At 31.8% G+C, this 17,537-nt stretch overlaps 1 protein-coding gene across 10 annotated transcripts; it reads right to left on the bottom strand.

Moving 5' to 3' along the window:
* Window positions 1–3,848: 3,848 nt before the first annotated feature.
* LOC132303524 (uncharacterized) lies at window positions 3,849–11,629 on the bottom strand. Of its 10 annotated transcripts, none has more exons than XR_009481267.1 (5): window positions 10,365–11,629; window positions 8,333–8,567; window positions 8,097–8,255; window positions 7,194–7,259; window positions 6,191–7,103 (listed from the first exon to the last, which is right to left on the bottom strand). XR_009481267.1 is itself a non-coding variant. In XM_059800812.1 (4 exons), exons 1-4 carry the CDS (start codon window positions 8,478–8,480, stop codon window positions 7,069–7,071), a joined length of 408 nt encoding a protein of 135 aa, XP_059656795.1. In that variant the 5' UTR covers window positions 8,481–10,357; the 3' UTR covers window positions 6,191–7,068. The 10 variants fall into 10 exon arrangements, 2 of the variants coding, with proteins under 2 accessions (XP_059656795.1, XP_059656796.1); XR_009481268.1 differs by having other exon boundaries at window positions 8,097–8,249; XR_009481264.1 differs by lacking the exon at window positions 8,333–8,567 and having other exon boundaries at window positions 6,191–6,829; window positions 6,984–7,103; window positions 8,097–8,249.
* Between the last annotated feature and the right edge of the window lie 5,908 nt (window positions 11,630–17,537).

The raw sequence follows: 17,537 nt of genomic DNA, 5'->3' as shown, positions 1-17,537 counted from the left end.
TCATCTAAAGATTTCTCTAAATAAATTCAAGATATAATTTCTATATAGATAATGGAATTTATACCATAAATGCAATGAACTATTTTGACCATGATCACTAGTAAATAATTTTCAAATTCTGTAAAATATGCGTAATTCATGATGAAATAATATTTTTTTGCCAACAGGTTGAAGTTTTGAGCATTATATTTGTCAAGCATTTAAATATTATTTAAAATTGAATTAATAATGGTGTGAAACTATAATAAAAAATTATTTAATTTATGTTCGGTTGCTATTTTTATAGTACCAGAACCGAAGTCATTAATGAAGAAAGTTAATGCCCAAATAATGTAGAATAGTTGTCGAAGTGAGAACTATTTGGATCGCATAAAGTCAAATGGTCGGGCTAACACAATGTTCGATTCAATTTTAGCAAGACCATTTCAACTTGTACAGGAGACCTATTACCAATTATAATCAGCCCAACAATCAACATTGGTAGCTTTGCTTGTAAAATAAGCCCTTTTGAGGCCAAAACTCATCTTTTAGGACCTTGTTTTTGCCTTTTTTTAGTGCTATAGGAAGAATGCCGATTTTTTGATTATGTTTTTTAGATTTTGAATCGGTATTCGATTTAGCAGATTTTCGCTAGTATCTTATTTTAACAATTAGGTTCTTATTCTTAATTTTTCATAATTATTAGAGATAGCAACAAATTGCACCATTTTTAGGATTCTACTAGTAGTAGAGCAGATTTTCCCTATAGTAATAATATTTCAGTTTTCTCTTTAATTTGTGGTTCTTAATTAGATCAATGTAATTCTCTATTTAACTTTCATTTCTTCACAAAATAATTGATAATAATTATAAAAGGACTAGCCCAGTTCATGACGCTAGAATAGAACAACCTTACCTTTCCAAATATTATAATAGTTAATTAAATAATAGTAAAATTAAGAAATTTATTCATTCATCTAAAACTCACACTTCTTTTAAGTGATGTTGCAAATGTCAATATGTTCGATTCTATAATCATTTGATGAAGGCAACCTTCTAAATATAATACTTATAATCAACACGAACTCCACTTGAAAGAAGACGAGCAATGTTTTATTATTATTTTAACGCATATGGAATGTATTTATTGAAGAATATATAACTCTTGTCACCGGGCATTACAACTGCTTATGTAACTTTTGAAAACTATAGTTTCTTTTGAAAACATAACTGATATATTAATAACGTGTATTTTTTAAAAAATAATAATCAAATCAAATAAAATATAATATAATGCATTCATTACCAAATCTTGACAAAAATTTATCCGGATGCTCTATTTAATTTATTGTAAAAGAATAACATGAAAAGATGGCGTGAAATTTGATTTAGAGAACTGATGAGTTTTAAGTTGGGGAGGTTGCCGTAAGCCAAAATTAAATGCACAATCAATTATGGTTTTTTTGTTACAATTTTTTTTATTTTTTTGAAATTATTTATTGAAGTATAGTGTCATAACACATGAAAACACCTACAATATCAATATTTTACGTTTGTGCACCCATTGCAAGTCATTCAATCCCCTTCTTTACGTTTCTTTTGGTCGAGGATCAAGTAATGCCAATGGCTGAAATGTTCAATCTGCTTCTCCATCTCTCTTTTTCTTTGATTCAAAGAGAATTGAGTAGTAATATTACTCTGGGAACCCAAATCAGAACAGGCCACTACTCACTAGTAAGGTTTATTGAATTATTGTTCTTTGTTTTCATTATCACTAGAGATACTAATACAATGACGATATGTGTAGAATAAGTGATAAGTGTTCAACAAATTGGCGATATTATTATTTGGTTATAATTATGAATCTATTGGAATTGACTTAATAAGAGTTAATCCAGTTACGATGATGGACTTAAAAAATTTCTATTGTAAATAAATTTTAAACTTAAAAAAAAAAAAAAAATTGAAATTACCATTTAATCAAAGACAAAAGATTGGATTGTATTGTGATTGTTGTAAATATATATTACTATTAACGTAAATAAATTGTGGTTATCATACAGCCGCACCACTACACAATATATAGTAATTTTACATTGCTTTCAGACCGGAAAATAAAAATCAAAGAGGACAAATAATTCGAAATGTCTTTAATTCTACTTTTTAAAATTAATTTAATTAATCAAAAGTGAAATTTATTTAGAATATGATGGTGGATGTTTTTTATGTGAGTGGGTGGACCCTGCTCCCACAGTCCCCACCCACATCAAACAATTTTAGTTAGGATATGCATAAAAAAAAAATATGGGGCATCACTTGGAGAGGTTTTACTCAACATAAATATATATATATATATATATATATATATATATATATATATATTGTTAAGAAGATATCATATCTAAATTTTGTTAAATATTTAATAGTATATAAGTTGAGTAGCTTTTGTAAATCATTTTACATATTTGGCATATTACAATGCTGATGTAAATTAATAATTTCAATGTATTTATTAAAAATAAAAAAAAAAGTAAACAAATTGTAGAGCTGTTCAATATAATTGTGGATTCCATTAGAACTTTAAGAAGAACGAAATGCCCATTTTCCAAGTCTATTATGGTGGAATGGAACAGCCAAAGTCCTTTCATCCCTTTAATTAGGGGTGGCAAAAGTTGACATGACTCGCCAACATAACTCGAATACGACACTAGTTAAATGGGTTTGTGTTGACTTTAAATGGGTTCGGGTCATAAACAGGTCGACACGAGTAACCCATTTAGTTAATCGTGGCGTGTTTGAGGGGTTCAACCCGTGTAACCCGTTTATACACGTTTAACTATATATGTCGTAAATAAATTTCTATTTAAGTTCTAAATTACTATACAAACTTATGTCTTATAATTTAATCTTTTGTAAACTATAAACTATTTAGTAATTTGTTTGATTAAAACTTATATTTTTTTTAGTATATTTACTATTTTATTGATAAATAGGTCGGGTTAGTGTTGAGAGTTCCTGACACGATTATTAAACAGGTCATGTTCGGATTAAGCTGTTTAGTATAATTGACACGACATGATTACGACTCGCGAACACGAATTGTCACCCCTACCTTTTAGCTTGCCCAAGCTTTGCTGCCCTTGCTCTAGTTTTTGACACAAGGGTTGGGCTTCTTATTTTGCCGATTGGGCTTATGGCCATTTTTCCTGTAGGTCCATTGGGGATGCCCCATACTTTATGTACAGTTTTGTCCTTTATATATTAGCAGTTGAAAATTACTTTCTCAAAAACTAAAAATACATAAAATAAATAAATAAAGTAATAAATAAATAAATAAATAAATAAAAGTCAAAGAGAGTACAGATGATTTTTAGAATATTAAGGAAATGACCCATAATTAAATTAATGGTGAAATTCAAGCTGAAAGAGTAAAGCAGTATGACAAAAATTCATAATGCAGCAAAAACAGTGGTTGTAGACTAGGAGTTAAATAACTATAGTTAGGGCTAGTGTTGAACCCAATACAGTGGTTGTAGACCAGGAGTTGGGATAACATAATGTGAGCAACTAAAATGTTTAAGCATAAAAATCTGGTACAATTTTCTTCCTGTAACAAAGCTTGTGCTGTAAGAGAAGTTTTGTTTCTGTTGTAAAGCAGAAGTCCTTGACTGAAAACACAAAAATAAGAAACACACAATTACACTTCTAATTATCCGAACAATGTTTTAGCTTAAAGCCTTTGAAAGAAACATCATGCTGGTATCAATAGCATAAACGAAAAACATATAGGAAAAGATACATAATAAGGTATATCTTTTCATAATTCAAGATGGTGCTATATATAGGTCCAAAAGGCCTTGCTTCAAATATGGTTATATGCTAACCAACATGCTCATCTAATAAAGTACACAAGATGCAAATAAATTAACTATCCAATTTGTTAGCATATCTACCATGGTCATCAGCTTTGTCTTAATCCTATATGAATAGATCGGCTATGAGAATTTGTGTTTTTCGGTTAACGTACCTACCAACATGCTCCATATCTACATCACAACGGAGACTCCAACATGATTGACTCCATTTTGAAACCTCATTCAATATCTCGTCATTTGAGCTCAAGACATGAAACACAATTGTGCACGCTTCTTCTTGAGTGCCTTTAACTCTGATGGTAGTGTCTTTAACATTGTTGTTATTTCCTCTATCTTTTTATCTAGCTCGGCAATGGTGGAGAATGTACCATCACTCTCCTCATAGCCGTCTTCATCCTTTTTTGTACTTTTCACACTACAGTTTTCTTCACTCAGCTCATCTGATGAGTTGGCAGGACTATTTGCATATGACAGTATTGTGACCGCATCTTCATCTTCATCACTTTCCGTTCTTTCAACATTGCAATCTTCTTCAACCACCTCGTCAGAGGCGTTAAGAATAATCACAGATGACTTTGTGCCCAATGAAGATATACTTCCTAGGAAACATCAAGGGAGCCAATACATAATTTAGCATAACATACTAAATATAATGTTAGAAATAGGATTGAATTTTTTTTTAGTCTTGTTCTCTTCTTACATTTTCTTCATTGGATAAACATTGTTCTCTTATCGTGAAGTGTAAAAATTGTAATTGGCATATATTTCGGTACCAAAACGAGTCCAATCGAGTTGTAGTCATTGTTTTACTTTTGAGTCTCGAGGTCGAAATCGGAACAAGTGCTAACTCAGTTCATGATCATCAACATGACACTTAGACTAGTGAAGTGAGGATACACTTAGGTTATGTTTTTATAATGAGAGCTAAGAGTTTTTGGTTAAAAACAAGTTTATTTTTACTCTCAAAAAAATGAAACTAGTTATGCTTTGAACACAACAGGCTGTGTTTTTCACAGGGGAAAAAATAGCTCTCAGTAAAAAACACAATCGATTGCATTTTGAAACAGAACCGGTTGTGTTTGCTCGAACCATAAAGAAAAGTTCTTTTCGAGTCCAATTCAATTACTTTTTTTATTAGGTTTTAAAGAGAAGCTTTTGCACAAAATTACTAACTTTTCTAATGATCTCTAGGTCTTTCTAAATGCCTATAAATATATCTTATGATCTCAAAATCAGGACAGCTTTCTACAATTAAGTTTTCAAACCCTAAAAGAGCCTTTGAGAGATTTTGTAAAGATTGTTTATTTTTCTGTTTAAGAATACACATACTACGTACAAACATAAGTGATTTACGATGTATTACTCTTGGTGATCGGAGTTCATTTGTATTGAAGATCTTTTGTTACCTGTCACCAAAGCACGCAATAATTGTCTTTCTACTTCAAAATTTCAGAATTGAAAAATATGAGGGAGAGAGATCACACTTTAAAGGGATCAATGCGTTTGTGTAGTGCTTGTTGATCTACCATCAATCATTCTACAAGGATTAAGGAGTAAGACTGAAGTCAAGTGCGTTTGGACGAGAGAGTCACAAATTTATAATTTATAAATCAATAAGAATACCACTTGAAAGAAGAGCAATGTTTTTTATTTTATTTTATTATTATTATCATTTTAACTCATATAGCATATGTATTTATTGATGAATGTATAACTCTTGTCACTGGGCATTACAACTCCTGATGTAACTTTTGTTTGCCCATGGCCATGGGCTGTGTTTTTTCCCTTATAGGCCACCATGTTCATTCTTTCCTCTTCAATACACAAGCTCACATTTTAAACAAAAAAAAAATTAAAAAAAAAAAAAAAACCTCATATATTAAATAAAATTAAACATAATGCATTCATTACCGAATCTTGACAAAAATTTCTCTACCGCATGAAAGATTCAAAGAGGTGATGAGTAAATCATGAGTTATAAGAGAGGGAGGTTGCCATAAGTAAAAATTAAATGCACAATCAATTATGTTTTTTTATTATAATTCTTTAATTTTTTGAAATTATATATTGAAGTATAAGGTCGTAACACATGGAAACACATACAACATCAAATTTTGCTAAACAATCGTGTTAGATTATTACTCACACTCCACATGCCCAACAACAAACATGATAACTTTTTTCTATTACAAGTAGGGTGAAGTGCAAAAAACACCCCTCAAGTATGCTTATAGTGCATATCACACCCATCCAGTGCAAAAAACACCCCTCAAGTTTCAATTTGGTGCAATCAAGTCCCTCTTGCAAATTTAAAATCAAATTTGACTAAAGTACCCTTAGTCAATAATTTTATAAAATATATAAAAATACAAAATCTTGTAAAAAGACCAAAAAGGACAATAAACAACCCCAGCCTCTCACGCGACAGTCGGCACCGGCGAGCAAGGAGAAGACGGGCTCCGCCGTCATTGCACAGCCATCAGCCCAGCATCACAGCTGAAGCCACCACCGAACCAAACCCATCTCACCAGCCGTCCATCTCCGCCGGTCCATGGATCCGAAGCTCACTACCGCACTCCGTCCTAAGTCGCCGTTTCAGCCATCTAGTCCGCTTCTATCACTGCCGAAGAGGTTGTGATTTTTGCCGCCATTGTGAATCTGGCCGTGAAGAAGAAGCTCAATGGATGGAGAAGAACCCACCGGCGACTATGGATCCGGGGATGGGCGGGCGGCCAACGAGATCTCACAGCGGTTATGAGCAAGGGGCTGTGGAATCGGCTAGACTGAACTCAGCCGTGATGAAGACGGCGGCTCGCGGCGTGATGGCAGCAAAAAATCTAGTACACTAATAGTTTATCCATGGAGAGGCAGATTGCCAAAAACCCTTTGCATCCCGCCCAATACAAATATATCCAATGATATTTAAGCCTCGGTTGGTCTCTTCGGCCAGTCTGGTATGCTCAAAAATCATTTTCCTTGTACAAAATTATCTGGCTCAGCAAAAAATCTAGTACCACCACATTGTAATACTATATAGAGGCTAAAAACTTGTGATTAAGAGTATTCAAATTCCATTTCTTATATAAGACACAATAATATGAAAATAGGGAAAATTAGTTTTCATCGTACCAACATGGGAATAATAATAATTCTGCACACATACTTCTCATAGGAAGTATTTGTTCCATAGAATTACTTACGGCACCTGTCATCATCATTTGCGAGCTTCTACCTTCTTCTGTTCTTTGGCTGATAAAAATGAAATATATCAGTTTCATCATCGCAAGTACTGGGATGATAAAAGGCAAAGCAATCAGTACAACTTTCTCAGAATATTACCTGCTTTCTCTTCTTCTCGCTTTTTCGCAGCCTCTGCCCTTTGTTGCCGTACAAGGGCTAAAAGCTCTGCAAGATTGGCACAGTCAACAATGAGATGTTAGTGGATATGATAGTCAACAATGATATATTGATATTAAAAGACGAGTCTTGGTATAATCCATGTCATGAAAGAAATCCAAAAGGATAAAACAGAGGTATAAGGCAGAAAAGTTGGATTTTATAAAGCATGATTGTTTTATAGAGAGAGAGACCTTTCACAGAGCCCGTATTTCTTTACTAAGAAAGGTGTAAGAGAAGTTCCGTCAAAAGTAAAGATAAAGGTAGATAGGTAGCATTATGCAGGTCAGATATATTGTATCCAATTTATGCAATACTGCATTAAAACCAGAAACTATAGTAATTATAATTATTATTATTGATGGCAATGATGGATGTGCACGGCTAGGAAGGTGATGGCAGTGATGGAGGCAGCGGCGAGCAAGAGATGGAGAACGGCAAGGAGAGCTCGGCCGGTGGAGGGCTGGACTGAATCAGCAGCCGGCGAGCAACAAGCTGTGATGGAAAACTCGCGGTAGAGAGTAGAGAGAAAGAGGTGGGTCTGGGTCAGGAACTGGCAGCAGAGAGTAGAGAGCAAAGAGAGAATGAGGGGTATTTTGGGAAGACTAAAAGGGCAAAATGGGTATTACAGCAATAATTTAGGAGTGTTTATTGTACATAGGTAATTTTGCACAATTTCAAAATATTAGGAGTGTTTATTGCACACTTTTTTAAATAAGAAATAAAAATATTACAAAAAGTATACTTTAGGAGTGTTTTTTTGCACTTCCCACGTTACCAAGTAGTATAAAATGACTTACCCAAACACAATAACTTTTTTCTACAAGTAAATATAAAATGACTTACCCATTTGATAGCCATCAATGTTGTGCGGATGTATCTCCTCAAGTTCATCCAATTTTATTATTTGTATCTTTAATCTCTTTAGCAGTGAAGATATCTGTGGTCGAAAATTTTCAATCTCTCTATTTCGTTGGGCCCTTGCTTCCCTTGCTTTTTCTGCTCCTGCATCAATCATATTATATATTAATCACAACACATGTCCAATAATAAATATATAACCTGAGTATAGAACAACATACCACTTCCCACTCCGAAATCCCATCCCAATTTCCAATCCAGTGCCAATTCCCAATTCAGTTCGCATTCCCAATCCCAACTTCCCAGGCTCCAATATTTTGCTAATGACTTTATTTTCATGTTGAGTGCATTCACTTTTGCTTGAAGCATTACAATCTCTTCATTGGGTGTCTAGGACCACTCCCTCCCTAGTAAAGGGAGAATCTGACAAGCAACCAAAACGTAAAGAGTCTGGCTCTAGTCCATTGTTAATGTAACCAAAAATAAATAAAAAATTTGCATCCATCAGACACATGAAAACCATCATTTGGTGTATGAATGTAATTAAATAAATTTATATAATGAGCTACTAATTAATGATTTTTCATTTACAACCAGCTTTTTTGGAGTGTATATAATCAGAATCATCACTTGGAGAGGTTTTACTCAACATAGAAAATTTTGTTACGAAGATTTCATATCTAAATTTTGTTCGAAATATATATATATATATATATATATATATATATATATATATTTACAAGGCAATAAGGGTTAGAAGTTAGATTAGTAGGTGCAAAAATTCACCGGAGGCACTAACTACTGGGCATCTGCAAATTTTGTTAAATATTTAGTAGTATATAAGTTGAGTAGGTTTTGAACATCATTTTACATATTTAGCATATTACAATGCTAATGTAAATTTATAGTTTCAATCACGGGTTGAGCCAGTGTATGCGCAAGGACACGTGCCCCTTGCCCTGGCCCGCTTATATTAAATTTCTATATTTTTACATGTATATATGAAAAATTAATATAATGCCCTCCCTAAAATTTTTAGTTTTTAAAATAATCTCTTAAATTTTGTATTCTTTTTTCTTTTTACTTTTTAAATTCGTTTAATTTCCTATAAAAAAAAAGTCAAATTTTTCTTTTTGAATCAAACTCCAATTTTTTTCCTTTCAAAATTCTCTCATTTTTCTTTCTTTTTTAATTTTTTTTAACTATTTATCTTTCTTAAACTACTCATTGATGGACATATTATTTTGATTAATTTTTCTTTTTTATCTGTTGATTTAAAGAATATATTTATTGTCGTGTTTATTGAATTTTTTTTTTTTTTTTTTTTACATTGTGCCTCCTGAATTTAATTTTTGACTCCGCTCATGATTTCAATGTATTTGTAAAAAAAAAAAGGAAAAAAGAAAACAAATTGTAGAACTGTTCAACAATGTAAAAATTACTGGAAAAAAAAAATGAAAAAGAAAAAACGGTAGAGCCAAGTCTTTTTAGGATTGGGATTTTGGAAAAGAAAAGTAAATTAAATGAAAGCTCATTTATGCGAATTTAGAAACTAAAAGAGGAGCAAAGTGGTGTAGGACAAAAAGGTTAAAAATATATAATACAATATATATTTACATGTACGTAACATGTGGAGCTAATGCAAATAATTGTGAAAAAAAAAAAAAAAAGGGTGTTTCTGTGTGTAGCAAATATATAACTAATATTATTAACTAAAATAAATAAATAAATAAATAAATATATATATATATATATATATAATAAAACTAATATATATATGTGTGTGTGTCACGTGTAGGTAGCGTAAGAAAATAGTGTAAACAGTGAAGGTGTGGGGTGAAAGTTTATAGGTAGCATAGGTGAAAAAAACGCTGGAGAATGAAGAAAAAGCAGTTCATGTGCAAAAGTCAGAAAGAGACAAAATGATACAATAGCAGATCCGCAACATCCAGTAGAATCAATTATAAATATGTATGTTCTATTAAAAACTATATAAAAAAGATACCATCAATGCATAATCAACTACTGTAATTATTAATAATTTTCAAATACAATATAATCCAATTTATTTTTATTTATTTTAAAATAATATTTATTAATAAGATAAATTCCATTTTAAAATCATTCAAATTCCATTGCTCCAAACACAACTTTGGGTATGATTAAGAAAATAAAATTAGAGTACAAAAAATCAAATAAAATCAAATAGTAAGCTATTTAGGTATGATTAAATAATTGAGAATTGAGACATACCTCATGGAACACGCAACCAGTATGAGCAACATAGTGGCAATCCTCGCAATAATAAGTTGGCTCTCGTAGCTTTCTCATTTCCTCACAAACGTCACAGTAATATTCAGAGTCAAAATCATCGTCTGAATGGTCTTTGATGAAAGAATATGTGAGAGTGAGAGAATGTCGATGATTGTTGTATTTAAAAGTAAGCGGTAACATTGAAAAACAGCATAACTTAATACTGAAATCGCATGGCACACAACGGAAGAACGGGAGACCCTTAAAATTTTCACAACTGTTGCACTTAACTAAGCTATCTGTTTTTCTTTTTGTAAATGCAGGGTCAATGAAGATAGCAAGAGGGTGCTTGTGAATTTCAAATTTGAGAGTGGAGTAGGTTAGCGAAGCACATGTGACATCCATCTCAAAGTCACACTCGCGACACAAGTACTTGGAGCCCAAAACAGAACATTTACATGCCTTGCATTGGTAATTGACGGAGGAATTTTTGTAATCGAGCACAAGAGGATGTGGTGGATGAAAGGGGTGTTTAATCTGCCATGGCAATTCAGCACACGATTTGTGCAGAAAAAACTTGCATTGAAGAAAAACGTAGATTGTACCCTCGATGCAGAGCCTACAGGCGGAACATGAAAAACTAAAAATCCCTTTGGTATTATCACATGGAATCAAATCATGCCGGTGGTTGAATGGTGCCTGAACAACCCGGCGGTTTTCTATTATGGCTTTGGGCATTAGAGAAGCGCACCTTACGTCCAAACAAAATTCTGACCGAAACTCAAAATTGTGGTAGCTGTAGCAGAAGTATAAGCCTTCCTTAGAAACCCCACAGACATGACAATTAAAATCAAAAGAAGGTATGAGAGTGAGAGTACGATGAGGGAGAAAGTGATGTGTGATCTGCTTTGGGAGTTGTATACATGATTCATCCATCATAGCATGGCAATGTAAACAAGCATGGATGGTGCCCTTGATGACTTGGTCGCACAATGAGCACAAAAAATCAAGCTGCTTGTTCTTCCTATAGCAAGGAATCAGGGGATGAGGTTTCCTGCCAAACAACCCAAGCAAGCATGGATGCGTCGTTTGTTGCTCACTTGCCTTGTAGTTGTTGGTGGTGGTGGTGGGCATCAGCGTAGCGCAATTAATGTCTTGCAGCAGGCATAGCAGTAAGCTGGTTGATCACGAGGAGATAGACCATCAGGATCCCTAGATTCTTCGTGTTTATAAGGTGATTGAGCGAAAAGAGTGAGGGGATGTTTGGTGTGAAAGGGGTGTTGTATATCTGGCGCCAATCCAACACATGATTTGCAAACGTAATGTTTCCATTTTGTGCAACCATAGAAATCACCCGAGATTTTGTTTGTGCACCCATTGCAAGTCACTTGATCCTCTTCTTTACGTTTCTGTTGGTCTAGGAACAAGTAATGCCAATGGCTTAAATGTTCAATCTGTCTCTCCATCTCTGTTTCTCTGATTCGAATAGAATTGAGTAGTAATTTCTCTGGAAAGCCAACTCTGAACAGACCATTAGTAAGCTGAACCTCAGCTGCGCGCAATTGGAGTCGTACAATAATCTAAAGTATTGTGGATAAGGCGACCATGTGCTGTCACTTTACCTTTTTTGTTTTTTTCTTCCCGTTTCGAGTGGTCTGCAATTTGAGAGGAAAAAGAGAGGCTTTAATAGATTTTACCCTTTTTGAAAGAGGGAGACTTTTAATTGCTTTAATGCTTTTCCTTTTCAAAAGTTTATTGAATTATTGTTCCTTCTTTTCATTAATTGCTTCTGTTTTTTTGGTTTTTCGTTTCGAGTGGTGTGCAATAGAAAGACTTTAATTGCTTTTCTCCATGAGAGAGAGACATGTAACTGCTTTTTTTCTTTTTTGAAATACTTCTTCTTTTTAAAAGTTTATTGAATTATTGTTCCTTCTTTTTATTATTGTCACTCTTGAAGTACTAAAGTTCCATTTGTTTGGACTTATTTTCTGGTGTTTAGTTATAATAAAATATCTACGAACAAAAAAAATCTGATGGACACGACCTCAATTTTGAATTTTGAAGTAGATTAGAAAAATATTTTTCAAAAATAATATTTTACGTCGAAACAAACATAGCCTAAATTACTAATACAATGATGACACGTGTAGAATAAGCAATAAGTGTTTTGTAAATGGACGACACTATTATTTGGTTATCATTCTTATAAATCTATTTAAATTGACTTAATACATTAATTAACAGAGTTAATCAAATTGCTCAGTTGCAATTGGCTTGGTTTTGATCCAAACGGTAGTCATAATTAGATCCAAACGGTAATCATCCATTACCAGGTTCACTTGCATGACAGAAAAAAGAAAAAAAAGAAAAATAAAAAGAAGGATGTGCTGTGACGATAGAAGGGATATTTGTTTCACTTTTTCACCTTTTTAAAGTTTTCTTCACAAGTAAGGTTTTCATGATGCTCTCATCAATGAAGAGGTTAGTTCCTATATATGCTTTTTGTAAATAGACTAATATGACCCCTTTGGTATTCTTTTTTTATGATATATATCATAACAAACAAAAATATATATATATTACCCAAATTGTAAAAAATTTAGAAAGAAATTGAATTAAAACTGTGAATTTTTCTTACAAATTAAAATCATTGGACATCTTTTCATACTTCTAGAGCTCCAAGTCCATAGGTGCTCTGAATTCCTCTGTAAGCTTAAAAAGGAACATGGTTGGTTCCTTGACCTAATAAATATGATCATTCAATCAAATTAATTAGGAATAACATAACAACACTTGATTTGTGATGGTTGGTTCCTTGACCTAATAAATATGACCATTCAATCAAATTAATTAGGAATAACATAACAACACTTGATTTGTGATGGTTGGTTAAATAGGAAAGGTTAACTTTTATCCTCCTAAGAAATCCAATATTTCATTTTAGAATATTTGTTTTAAATAGTTGGGTGGTGCTACAGAAAATTGGCAAAAAAAAATAAAAAAAAAAAAACTATCAAGTTGTATCCAAAGCATATTTATGTGCACCATTAAATTCTATAATATTCATGGACTAGCCTTTCGATCATAGAAGGTGCTCCCTAGTTACTTCGACTAAAGTAATACTAGCAAGGCAATTGAGGCATTCTAAGGAAGTTGTCTTATATTTTTGGTTTTTTTTTAGGCATTCTAAATTTCTAAGGAAGTTGTCTTTACCTATATATATATATATATATATATATATATATATATATTCGTTTCAAGTGGTCTGCAATTTAAGAGAAAAAAGAGTGACTTTAATTGCTCTTCTCCTTATTGGAAAAGAGAGACTTTTAATTACTTTTCTCCTTATTGAAATACTTTTTTTCTTTTTAAAGGTTATTGAATTATTGTTCCTTAGTATTTGCAATGATATTATACATATTTTGGTATGCCTTTACTGGATCAACATTTTGAACATTTAATTTATCCAAAAAAATAAAAAATAAAAAAACACTAAGAACATTTAGATGGATACATAATAATATATAAGACTTATTTTGCAGGATCTTTCTAAAAAATTTATGAAGTCAAAAGTAGTCTCCTAATTCTAAATTAGTTGTCAAACAAATTCAAAATATTTTATTAAGTTGAGTATAAAACATGAATTAATATTGAAATTTGAATTTTGATTATAATCAATACTTCTCAAGCAATCTTTATTTAATGGTCATTTTATATATCTATTTTGATTTTGATTTTATTTGGTTTCGATCGCTATTTGCAAATTTGTTTAATAAACAATCGGTTTGGACAGAGAAACTCAGGCAAAAAATAGTCAAATTTTGTCATTTTTCTTTAACGATATTTAATGGTGTGAAAATAAAATGTAAATTTCTTAAAATAAAGAAAAAAAAATTAATTAACTAATTGTTGTAAGATTAGATCCTAAGACTATAATTAAAAGTGAGTATATAATTTCTTACTCTCAGAACCAATTGAACACTATTATATATATGGTCTGTAATTTAAGAGAAAATCACTAATACAACGATGACATGTATAAAATAAGTGATAAGTGTTCACTAAATGGGCGACATTATTATTTGGTTATGATTTTTATGAATCTATTCAAATTGAATTAATACATAATTAGTTAAACGGGTTAAGTGCAAAAAATTCCCTTGATATATGGAGTTTGTGTAGAACTCCTCTCTACTTTTTGAAAATGTGCATATTAGTCTATAAAATTCAAAAAAGATACAAATAAGCCCATCTGATCACTTTTTGACAAAAACTAAATATGAAAACCTTATTTTATCTTTTTGATTCCCATTTTGCTCCTCACCCATATGTGTATATAACCCTCTTATATGGCTCGACTCGGCTCGCCGAAGATGTGACCAGATTCTTATCGAAAAAATCGCGGAAATCGGACATTTTGTATGTTAACTCTCCTCCTCATTCTGCTGCAACTCCTCTCTCTCTCTCTCTCTCTCTCTCTAGTCCTAAATATTTTTTTTGATTTGTATTCTCATGTGCCGAATTTCAAATCCAAGGTATTCAATTAGAGAACCAACAAAATTAATATGGAAAATTATTGAATTCAAAAGAGTGTACTCATGCCATATTTCTAGCGTGCCTTCCTTTTCAATTATATAAAATAATAATAATAATAATATTTCCAAAACCCTTTAATTAATTAATTATATACAAGCAGCTTCAAAGTTCAAACCCAAATATTTTATATATATATATATATATAAAAGCTGCTCTTTGCACTACTGGGTTATATTAAAAAGAATAAATTAGAAAAAATAATAATTGTAATAATAAACAAGGAAAAGAGGTTAAGGGAAAGAAAACAACGATGTGACCACTTATTTTGCATGGGGTATTTTTTTTAGTTTGCTTCTGTATATATATAATTTTTTGATATACATATAAGGAAATAATATTGTTGAAACAAAACAGTAATTAAAACTATAATAAAAAAAATAAAAAAAAATTTGGATTGGAAGAGGGGAAAATAGTATTTCGCATGAAATTAAGAAAGAAATTTACGGTTAAATTGACTGGGACTGAACAATGCAATTCTCAGGCAACAGCCACCACTGTGTCGACGTGAGCTTCCTCCACCAACCAGTCCTCAGCCACTTCAAACGATAACTCACCAATCACCTGATTCATAACCTCTCCTCCTTCAATCTCTCTCTGAGTCCTACCCATCACCACACCATCTTGATGACCTGTACAGTCACTGCTATGTATCGGTATTACATCCACATCTTCCGCAACTGACCCGGTTGCTTCTCTGTTTGTTTCTTGAAAATCTGATCTGGGTTGATCTGAAGCATCGCAGGGAAGACCTAGAGGGATCTTTTATGTCTAAAATTGAGGGTTTGGGTTTTGAAATTGGGGTTAGCGGTCAAATTTTTTTTTTATTTTTTTGATAAGTGGTTAAAAGAGTCATTTTACATTGTCAATATTTATAGTTATTAATTTATTCAACTAAATTGAGGATATTATCATCATGGGTGGTTTTGCACTTAACCCTTAATTAAACAGAATTAATCCAGATGCAATGATAGACTAAACATGTTATATTGTAAAAAAAAAAAAATTCCTTTTAATCAAACACAAAGATTGGATTGTATTATGATTGATGTAAATATATATTACTATTAACGTTGGATTGTATTATGATTAACATAAATATATATTACTATTAACATAAATAAATTGTCATTATCATACAACCGCACCAATGCACAATATATAGTAATTTTACATTGTTTTCACGTAGAAAAATAAAAATCAAAGAGCACACATAATTCAAAATGTCTTTAATTTTACGTTTTTAAAATTAATTTAATTAATCAAATGTGACTTTAACTTTTGCTTTTGAAATTTTATTAAGAAAATGATGATGGATATTTTATTTTTTATTTTTATGTCAGTGGGGTGAGGCCATGCTCCCACAATCTCACTCACATTAAACAATCTCAATTATGATTTCCAAATCAGGATCTCTTTCTTAGGAATACAACGGCACATCAGATCTCAAACCTATAAGACAATATGTGTGTGTGTGTGTGTTCGTAGTAAAACTGAGTCCTAGTCCTGTCATGGTAGGGTACTGTGAGGACCGTGATAGACCTAACTTTTAATATTTAACAAAGTGGACTACTCTGAAATTAGAACTAGTTCATGCCAAAGACGCCCAATATTCAAGTGTTACCCAATAATCAGGTGTTTAAGTGTTGAACTAAGCAGTGCCCTCATATGCATATCCACGATATAGTTTCTTTCAGGAGGATTGTCTGTTGCACTTATGAAAGACGGTTCATTCAATCAAGTTAGTACTATAACACCAGAACGTTGATACTATACTGCAGCCACTAAATTCTAAGTCTGGCTCAGAAGTTAGATGAAGATAGAAGATCACTCTTGGAGAGAGAGTATATATTTGCTACTCTATTCAATCAAGAAACAAATATATTATGCAATAAAAATTAGCGTGACAATAAGGAGATAAGCAATTAAAAGTCTCCCTCTTCTCCCTCTTTATTTGCTTTTCTCCTTATTGAAATATTTTTTCTTTTTAAAGGTTTATTGAATTATTGTTCCTTCTTTTCATTATTGTCACGCTAGAGGTATTATTAATAATACAATGACGACACGTGTAGAATAAATGATAAGTGTTCAGCAAAGGGGCGACATTATTATTTGGTTATGATTTTTTTGAATCTATTCGAATTGACTTAATATGTAAGTTAAACAGAGTTAATCCAACTGCGATGATAGACTAAACATTTTATATTGTACATAACCTTCAATCTTTAAAAAAAAAAAAAAAAAATGAAATTATTATTTAATCAAAGACAAAAGACTGGATTGTATTATGATTAATGTAAATATATATTACTATTAACGTAAATAAATTCTGATTATCATACAGCCGCACCAATGCACAATATATACTCCGTAGTAATTTTACATTGCTTTTAGACAGAAAAATAAAAAGAAAAGAGCACAGATAATTCGAAATGTCTTTAATTCTACTTTTTAAAATTAATTTAATTAATCAAGTGTGACTTTAACTTTAGCTTTTGAAAATTTATTTAGAAAATGATGGTGTATGTGTTTTTTTTTTTAATGCGAGTGGGGTGAGACCCTGCTCCCACAGTCCTACTC

The sequence above is a fragment of the Cornus florida genome, unplaced genomic scaffold (assembly GCF_030987335.1).
Source record: "Cornus florida cultivar Cherokee Brave unplaced genomic scaffold, ASM3098733v1 CherokeeBrave_3.0.0_Hap2_Chr04, whole genome shotgun sequence".
NCBI lineage: Eukaryota > Viridiplantae > Streptophyta > Magnoliopsida > Cornales > Cornaceae > Cornus > Cornus florida.
Note: the sequence above shows the minus strand (reverse complement) of the source record. Positions and strands in the feature narration are given on the sequence as shown.

Excerpts from the sequence above, each read along its gene's own strand:
- LOC132303524 (XM_059800812.1), bottom strand. The coding sequence starts at position 8,480 with ATGCTTCAAGCAAAAGTGAATGCACTCAACATGAAAATAAAGTCATTA. Across the intron at positions 8,256-8,332 it reads GGATTTCGGAGTGGGAAGTG|GAGCAGAAAAAGCAAGGGAA; the intron begins GTATGTTGTTCT and ends TGATTGATGCAG. Across the intron at positions 7,104-7,193 it reads GCGAGAAGAAGAGAAAGCAG|CCAAAGAACAGAAGAAGGTA; the intron begins GTAATATTCTGA and ends CATTTTTATCAG.